The following is a 9665-nucleotide window of genomic DNA, read 5'->3' on the forward strand; positions in this document are numbered from 1 at the left end:
TCACCTAAGTGGCATGGGAAACAAAACAAAACCATCAATTTTGGGAGTTGCACACACCCCTATTTGGGACTAATTTTAGAAGAGGGTATTTAAAGGAAGTAGAAAAAAAACATTCATTCTATGCCTGTTTAACAAAGGCCAAATAAGCATCTTTCAGTACAAAAGACCCCCTAGCTTCATACAGATTTTACACTTGTTGCAAATATGATAATGCAAGCATGTACTTTATGTATATACAGAGATGCCAAGTTACCCAGTTCCAAGCTGGAGCCCTTTTGGCCAGTCCTGTTTTTTGAACTTACATCTCAAGGTAGTTTGGGATTTTTAGTGCCCATTGAAATCAGTGCTGCAAGCCTACCCAAATGACCCAAACTAATCCTATGAACCCACTTACCCAACGCTTGCCCATCTCTAATTACCTATATCTATTACTATTCTGCAACACTTAACTTACTTCACTCTATCAAATTTCTCTATCTATACCATGTAACCCCTATTACTATGTAAGCCGCATTGAACCTGCTTTGAGTGGGAAAGCGCGGGGTACAAATGTAATAAATAAATAAATAATACGGCTGGTCACAAATCTAGGACTGTCACAAAAGCTCCAGCCTGGAACTTAGCATCTCTGTATATGTGCTTTTTATAAAAATCCATCTAATCATTGCAATTGTATGTCTGCTCCACCTAAGCTATGCCTCTGAGAACATGTATATGCAGACTGCATATAAATAGGGCAACCTTTTGGTACACCTGCTTTTCATATGCGTATACTCTCTCTCCCATAATTTTGAGCTTGTAAAACATATTCTGTGTGTAGAAAATGCTTTTATAAATACGGTAACATTATCATCCTTTGTGTGTGTGTGTGTGTGTGTTCGGGGGAGAGTAGGGGGTGATCACAGAACCTGTACCCAAGCAGGCTCTCTGTACACAGTTGGCATCAACTCAGCCCTTCCCTAATTACTACCTTCAGGTTTTTTTTTAAGCAACTTACTTCCCTCTTCTGTTAGGAAAAGTAGGCTGCTGGAATTCCCTTCTGCTCTCACCTGTGCAAGGAAACAGCCCAGTCAGGAACCACATTTTTTAACCTTCTTTCCACTTTTATTAGAAAATAATCCTTATGCCCGAGTTTAATAAAATATACACACACATAGATACACAAATCACCTGCTTTCCAGGGTTAGTGGTCCAGTGCTACAGCTTACAGTGTTTTTGAATCACAATCATTACAGCTGAGGAGCCCGATTCCAGCGTTTTTCAGACTACTAACTTTGGAGAAGCAACAGCTTAACCCTTAATCTGCAAATCTTAAAATATTTTTCAGTATTACACAATATATATATACACATATAAATAATTTTTTTTAAAAAAACTTGGAAATGACAGTAGTTGCTCGACAGTTTACGATGTGAGTTATTTTGGCACAGTGATGCATTCGTTTCCAGTAGAAATGACCTAGGAACCTTTCAACCTCATTCGCATTCGTTTAAAAAAAAAAAAAAAGACAAATTAATCAGGTTCTCTTTATAATTTACGGCAAACTCACCCTGAAAAAGAAATGCACATTTCTTCTTTAAAAAAAAAAAGGACAAACAGACGAAAATATAACAAACATCGTCAACAACATATAACCAGAGCAGACAGTCAGAGGTGAACTGGCACAGTCTACTTTCAAGAGCACCCTAAGCCCGCCCCCAGGTGCCCCCTCAGGCGATCAGAGTCTCCAGGTGGTGCGAGTAGGGCTGGTAAGCTCCGGGGCCCCCGAAGAGAAGCAGCTGCTCCTGGGAGGCCACAGGGGCCAGGAAGTGAGGCATGGTCGGGCATCCGTCCCTCGGTCGTCCCCGCAGCAGGGGCAGAGGCGGGGGTTCGTACCCATACAGCTGTAGCAAGGTGCCGGCCAGCGCAGCAGCACCGCCCCCTAGCGGCAAAAGTCCGGCTGCTGCTCCACCGCTTCCCCGCGGGGCTGGGTAAGGCAACAGCGGGTAGGCGGGCAGCAGGGGCCCAGAGGGCCACAAGAGCGCGGGATGAGCGGGGGCGCCGGCCGGAGCGGGGGGCCGGCGGGGGCAGGGCCGGCTCAGGATGCTCTCGATCGCGAAAGAGCTACAGAACTTGGCGCTGGAGGAGGCAGTGGCCCCGCCCTCCCCGCTCTCTTTCTGCCCCTCGAGCTCCTGGGGTTGGGGCGGGGTCCGCGGGGGATTGTTGTTGCTGCTGCTGCTGCAGGAGGGGCGTCGGACCGGGGGTTGTAGGTCTCCGGCTGATGCGGGATCGGTCTCCTGTCCGTGCTGCTGCTGCTGCAAGCGCTTCCTCCTGCGGCGGAAGACCCCGTCGGCGAAGGTGTACTCGCTGCTGGGGTTCAGCATCCAGTAGTTGTCCTTCCCCCAGGGCCGGGCTGGGTCGCGGAGCACTTTGACGAAACAGTCATTGAGGGACAGGTTGTGGCGCACCGAGTTGCGCCAGCCGGTATAGGGGCCCCGGAAGAAGGGGAAGCGCCCCATGAGGTACTCATTGATCTCGGCCAAGGTCAGGCGGCCGGTGCTCGAGTCGCGGATGGCCATGGCGATGAGCGCTATGTAGGAGTAGGGCGGCTTCGGGCGCCGGGTGTAAGGCTTGCCCTTGTTGTTGTTGTTGCTGCTGCCGCCGCCAGCAGGGCTTCTCTGCTGCTGTTCCTCCTCGTCTGCAGCCTGCAGGGTCGGGCTGGTGACAGCGCAGCCCCCATCCGATCCCAGCTCCTCATCGTCCTCTTCGGTGCCGGAGGCGGAGAACGGGGAGGGCAGCTCCGGGCTCATCTTAACCCCCACCTTTCACCCGGCTCCTGGGTCACTGGCACTGCAAGCAGACGGGCATCTAGCGAGGCGAGTGGGCGCCTTGTAAGTGGGACCCCCGGCCCCGCTCCTTTCCAAGTGGTAGGATGAAACAAAATCAGGTTCCAAAGCATAGAGTGAAAATGAGAAAGTGCTGCAAAGTCTCTGCCCACTTCAGCAGCAGGTGCTTTCTTTCCTTCCCTCGAAAGTCCCCGATTAACTTTCCAGTTCAAGGGGGGTTTGACTTAGTTCTTGCTCGTTTGCATTGCTAAAAAATCGTTTTGTCCCATATGCAGATTTAAAATAATAATAGTGGTAATCTTTGTAGAATCCCTGGAGAGGAGGAGGAGGAGGTTGTGCTGGTCTTGCTTGTCAAGAGAGACCTGCTGCTCCCTTCCGCCTTCTCGCTATCATTATTGTTGCAACGCGCTCTGCTGCCCTCCACCTTCCCTGCGGCTCTTTTATAAAAACCGGCCGTGGAGGGGCGGGGCTTAACCCACTCACCTACTTCCGCGCCAGCCAATGAGCGCGGCCGGGGGGCGTGGCGGAAAGGTAAGCCAGGTGGACCTGGGTTAATGAGTGCACACAGTCTGGCACCAGGCACCTGCGGGCAGGAAGGCAGTAGGTAGAGGTTCCCCACCCCTCCCCCGCCTTTCCCAACCAGCCCGCCGCCCCCTGTCCCAAAGTGAACCGAGCTGCGCCGTCAACTTCTTCCCAGGTGTAACTGCGCTCCGATTTCTTGTTAGCGCAGGGCAGAACTAGCTGCCAGGGTTCAACCCCCTGCTTCCCCCCCCCCCCCCTCTCCTGTTTTGCAACAAACTGGAATGGGATGATACCTGAGGAAAACAGGATGCTTTCCGGTAGACGTCAACATGTTTGGTTTCTTTATTTCGATTCGTGTTTGCAATTAAAATAATAATTGCGTGTCCATGTATGCGAAGTGACCAGCTAAATAAAGGTGTCGTTGTCTTGCTCTTGCGAGATTTTTTTTTTTTTAATTTAACGTATGAATTGCTCGCCGGGAACGAAAATAAAATCTATGCGCGGTGTGACAGGTTTTAAACTGCATTACCTTCAACTTTTTTTCTCTTTTTCGTTAATACCGTGCCGGCCTTTCGAAAACTGCTCATTGCAGTTTTTTTTTTCTTTCATCTCTGGCTCGGCTAGTTACAGGTGGCATTCAGTGTGGCTTCTTTTTTTTTTTTTTTTAACCACTACTCCCTCCTAACTTCGTTTCATTGCACACTTGGGGATCTTGGGCTTATCGATTTCCAGATGTCAGAAGAAAGTTTAACAAATCATACAGTGCTGACATTTTGGTAAAACGTTCCCACGAGGGAGATCGGAAACGCTGAGCAATTCAGTGATACTTTTCCATCCTTAAGACTCTAATAATAGTTAAATAATGTCTTGGGACATTAACTATACAACGTCATAAACCTGCTAAGAGTATGATATTTATATGCCTTTTGACGTTTTAACAAATATTGTCAGCAAGCCTGAATACTCTTAAATTTTAAAGGGTGTTTTCAAAATGCACTACAACAAACAAACATATTAAAACTTTAAGGATAGTGCAAGAAATAAAATTAACCTCTTATCTATCATCAAGATGGGTTTGCATCTGGAAATCTTCCAAAACGTGCCAGTTTTGCAATCCATGTAGATTTGAAAAGCAAAATCAAATACAAAGGGAGGCGTAGTAGATGCTTTTAAGCATCTATTACGCCTCCCTTTTTATTTGACGAAATAATAACAGCTCGATTTTTGGTTTGAAACCTCGTTCCTTGAGAATCTTGTAATTAGTTGGCTTAGCTAATGTCGCAATTTGGTTTTATGTCAGGGGAAAATGTCCGATTCCCTGCAAACATGTATATTAAGCTCAATGCCAATGTTAGGGGCAGGTTTCCTGTACTTCCTGCCTTTGTTGTAAATTGCAATGGACACGTAGAAGTATCTGATAATCTAATGTACCTTTGATGTTTATTTTATTACCTTTCCACCATTTGTGTAAAAAATTGAACACTATTGTCTCTTATCCGTTTTAAATGTTCTAGGTAAACATGGCAGTGGCTGTTTTGTGTAATGGCAGAATTTCAAGATTAGAAATTCTCGAGTTTTTCTTAAAAATAAACATCAGCAGATCATTGTTAAAGTGCAGCTGGCAGTGTAATTGTGTACTGAAGCCACCTCCAGAGCTTGTTTCGCACCCAGAGCATGGCGCCCCCAAAACAGATAGCGCACACAAGAGGTATCATCGACATTTCTGTCAGAAGTCGGAAAGAAGCAGATGAATCCTCACGATAGGACACAAGAGCCCCAGGCTGAAGGAGAAAATGCAGCTTATTGAACATAGGAACCCAGGGGCTACAACCACCGGATGTTGTTAAAAGTCTGGGAGTATATTAAAAAAAAAAAAACACCTGAAAAATTCAGTTTAGGAGTTAGACTGGGGGGGGGGGGGGGGATGCAATTCTTTTAAGCTCTTTGTCAATGTGATTCTTCTTTTTAACCGATGTCAATCACTATGTAAAATGCAATCACTATTATTATAAGTATTAATAAAAGGTCATTCGTACTACGGATAAAATGGTGTGGTAGCCATGCTACTCTGCTTTTAAAAGATAATAAATAGAAAGAAAACAAAACAAAAAGATAAGATGATTCCTTTATTTATTTATTGGATTAATTTAACACATTTTTTTACTATCTTTGGAAGGCAATACCTTCTTGGGGTCAGATTTTCCGCCAGGTTGGAAGGCACAACTACTTCAAGTCAAGGAATGTTGTTATTTGTAATAACTATAACTGGAGGCAGGACTAAATACATGGTAGCTTCCCGCCATATGACTTCCAGTGGTGCAATTATACGGAATTCTAGTGATTCCGTCTGTTTGTCCGTCTACCTGTTTACTTGGGGCGGATGCTTGGTGTCTAGGTACAAAACTGCGCTATTGTTTATCTGGCAAAATACAGTTCATCTGCTTGTTTTCCCTGAGAGGAAGGTGTCACCCCTGATCCCTTCTAAGTTATTTTTCTAAATCAATGTAGTTGACCGAGCGAAGTCACTTAATCCACCCGCCACTTCAGCTGTCAACAGGTCAGGAAGTGCACGGTCTTTTCAGCTCTGCTTTAGATATCAGTGCAAACTCTCCCCACCCCCACCCCCTAGAGAAAAGGTGTTTGTAAAGCCCCTTATCGCCACTAGGAGTCTTGCCTAGACACCTGCCAAAGTCCTGCAGAAGAGCAATCTTTGTTTATATAACCAAGAGTTTGGTTTTGCAACAAGGGGCCTGACGCCTGTTTCTTTGTACTCCTGTCTTATAGCTGCAGGGATTCCGTGTCCTCCCAGGAATGAGGAAGCCTGTGAAACGTAACACATGCAGGTAACCCTCAAACGATAAAAATAGATTTCTTTTGGAAGGTCTCCATGGTGCAGATCTTGACTAAATACACGTTTTACCTGAAGTGAGTAGAGGCTTTCCTAGCTGATGGTTATCTAGTAAAGTTATCTTTGGAAGCAATAATGATCTGCTTTTAAGAGACGCGCATGAAGCAAAACACTGTAAACGATGTAACACACACCCCTGTGTTTCCAGTCTTTAAAAGCATGCATTGCACAACACCGAAAAAAAGGTTTCGATGCTTTGGTCGTATTCAACAGATTCCCTGAATCACGGGTTTATATATCTATTTACGTACACACACACACACACCACAATAAAAAGAAACATTTAAAGATGTGACTTCATAGGGAAAGCAGACGGAAGGGGCAGCTTTTAGAAGGGTTTGCATTTTGGAGCTCCAAACAAGGTATGAAGCCAAAATTGCAAGTTAATAATTATACATCCATAATGGAAAAAAAATAATCACCGAAATTATTTTTGCCTCTAGGTTTTGTAAGTTAAAACCTCTGTTAAGGTTAACTGAAGCTTTGGGTGGGGGTAGGATAAACCTGTAGGAAAGAGTGCACCTGACTTGAAAGAAACCTAACAATGATTACATAATGTTACCCCTCTGCTTGCTTTCTGAAGTAGCCTTAGGGGAGTTTGATTAATTCTGAAATTGTTTAGCAAGGTTATAATATAGTCTTTTCACAAACAAATGGCAGCATTGCAGTTTCCAAAAGAAAAGTTTCATCTAGTTTTCTAGATAACAGGATGAGCAAATACTGAAAAATATATCCTGAAAAACATAGACTCAAACCAACATTTTTGCTGGAAAGCTCTGGGTGTAATTGGAATGGGTGATCATGTTCTACTCTTATGTAATGCCCTGCCCAGTACAGTGTTTATGAAAGGGATAAATAATTTAATAGATTTAAATTAATACATAAACTATCTCTAATACGGAAGGAAATTGAGGTCATATCAAATCACCTGAGCAGCTATTTTTATGCAGCTACACAAAGTTAATCAAAGCTTTTAGCACTATAGTCTTGATATTGAATTTAGTTATATAAAAGTTAGATGTTTCTTTTTGGTAGAACTACCAACAGTTGCTTTTCATTGTAGAGCAATGTTACTTATTTGTACATGATTTAAATATATGAAATTAACATGTCTGAAAGGCAAGAAAGAGAACAAGAAGATAAATATTCCTTCCCTGATACTTGTAATAAATATTTGAAGGAACAAACAAAATAAAATATCTCTTATTCATTCTGAGCTTCAGATAAACAAATATACCACCAGTCATTTCTTGTTATAATTTAGATTGTAAGCTCTTTTGAGCAGGGACTGTCTTTCTTTTTCATGTTCAATTGTAAAGCGCTGGGTACGACTGATAGCGCTATAAAAATGATTTATAGTAGTAGTAGTAATATCATCTAGTACTGTATGTGGAAGATTAATAAACTGAGAAGGTTGTGTGTACACTGTTGCAGGATAAAATATACAGAAAAGAGTGAGCACAATACCATTGTATAATTCAGATCAAATCAAGTGTGACCAGTTATTAAGGAGTTGCCCTATATTCAGAATCATGTGTAGACTGGTTTTTGAAAATTTGCTGGCTGCTGAATTTTGGTCTCCAGGTGTATAATAGCCATAGCTACACAGAGATGGGCATACAACTGGATGTAATGAAATGCCGAAGCACGCTTGTGATGTTTGTTGCAAGATCAGGGATGACTATTAACCCCCTTACTCCCGGATTCTATAAAGCATGCCTAGAGTTACGTGCAGTTCTGTGTGTAAATCGAGGCATCTATATATATAAAACTCACCCTCAAAGTTCTATTGGCTTCTGACGTCACTGAAGCCAAGGTTCGTATGTTCGAAGCTCTGAAGCCTCGAAAATCACAGTGTCTGGGCCCCGCCCTCGCGTCAAACGTTATGACGTTGAGGGCTGAGGCGGAGCAATTCACCAACATCGACGACGGGTGGGGGGGGGGCACAGGAAAGCCTTGCTAGCGCCCGTTTCATTGGCTCCAGAAACGGGCCTTTTTTTACTAGTATTCTATAACTATGCATGTAGATTAATTGTTTTAACAAGCTGTTAAGCATTAACAGCTCTTAACAAGCAATAATGAGCACTAATTGGAAAAAATTAGAATTTACGTGCATAAATTATTAAGCGTATTCTGTAATGTACTGCATCTAAATGTTAACGCGCTCAGGCAAAAAGGGGCATGTTTAGGGGCATGAAAATTGGTGTTTAATGGGCATTCCAAAATCTATATGCATTTGTTATAAAATATGGTCCAGTGTACATAAATCTATGCACAGGGATTTACACCAGCTTTTCATTGGCGTAAATGGATGCAGTAGATTTACACACATGAACTACACCTAAATACTGTGTGTAGATTTATGTGCGGTATTTAGAATACGCTTAGGTATAATTGTCTAGCGCATTAATTGTAGGTGCCATATATAGAATCTGGCCCTTAGTGCACAAGGTTGCAGCTACAAGTAATAGAATACAATCAGTATAACTTTATAGTTAAATTAGCTGCTAATGGCATTAACGACTAGTAATTCACTATAATTCACACTAATTTGCACTTAGTTACATGCATTACTGCACACTTATACAAGTATTCTATAATGGTAATTGTGTATGCAATTGTTGATATAGGGGTCAATATTTAGACCTCGGGAGGGAGCCCAGCTAACTCCCGCAATTGGCAGTCAGCCCAGATATTCAATGCAGGGCCATTTCCGGTGACCGGCGTTGAATATCTGGTTTATTTGTAGCCGGTTTAAGGTTAACTGGCTAAGTCAATATTCGAAGATAGCAGGTTAATTTAAACCATCTGAAGATATACCAGTGGCCACTTACAATAGTCGGATATAAATTGAATATTTGGGGACAGCCGGCTATATTGAGTGATATAGCCGGTTATGTCCTAGGCATTTACCGGGAATATTCAGTGGGGGATAATCGGCTATCTCCTGCTGAATATCGCTGCTCATTAGCCGGTTATGTGCCACCTAACTGGCCAGTTGCTGTTCCTGGCCAGTTAAATGTTTTGAATATCAGGGTTAAAGTGATGTGGTAGCCGTGTTAGTCCACTTTTAAAGGTAACAAATCGAAATAAAACAAAACATAGAAAAGAAAATAAGATGATACCTCTTTTATTGGACTAATTTAATATATTTTTTGATTAGCTTTCGAGGTAACCCTTCTTCAGATTAGAAATAAACAAATGTTGACAAATATCAGAATATGTAAGTGAAACATGAAAACATTCCAATGTCAGTGTAACAGGAAGATGGTGGGGTCGGTTAGGTGAGAAACAGGTATAGCTGGATGGGTTAGAGACAGGGAGAGATGGATGGGTGATCAGAGGGTGACAGAGCTGTATAATTTAATGGTTTATAGTGGGATAGAAAACCTAGATCTTTGTTAAGTCCT

The 9665-nt window shown here is 43.0% G+C and overlaps 1 protein-coding gene across 1 annotated transcript; it reads right to left on the reverse strand.

Moving 5' to 3' along the window:
* Positions 1 to 1078: 1078 nt before the first annotated feature.
* On the reverse strand, positions 1079 to 3227 carry FOXQ1 (forkhead box Q1). Its single transcript, XM_030210950.1, has one exon. It carries the CDS (start codon positions 2787 to 2789, stop codon positions 1710 to 1712), a length of 1080 nt encoding a protein of 359 aa, XP_030066810.1. The 5' UTR covers positions 2790 to 3227; the 3' UTR covers positions 1079 to 1709.
* Positions 3228 to 9665: the final 6438 nt, after the last annotated feature.

The sequence above is a fragment of the Microcaecilia unicolor genome, chromosome 1, assembly GCF_901765095.1.
Source record: "Microcaecilia unicolor chromosome 1, aMicUni1.1, whole genome shotgun sequence".
NCBI classification, from domain to species: domain Eukaryota; kingdom Metazoa; phylum Chordata; class Amphibia; order Gymnophiona; family Siphonopidae; genus Microcaecilia; species Microcaecilia unicolor.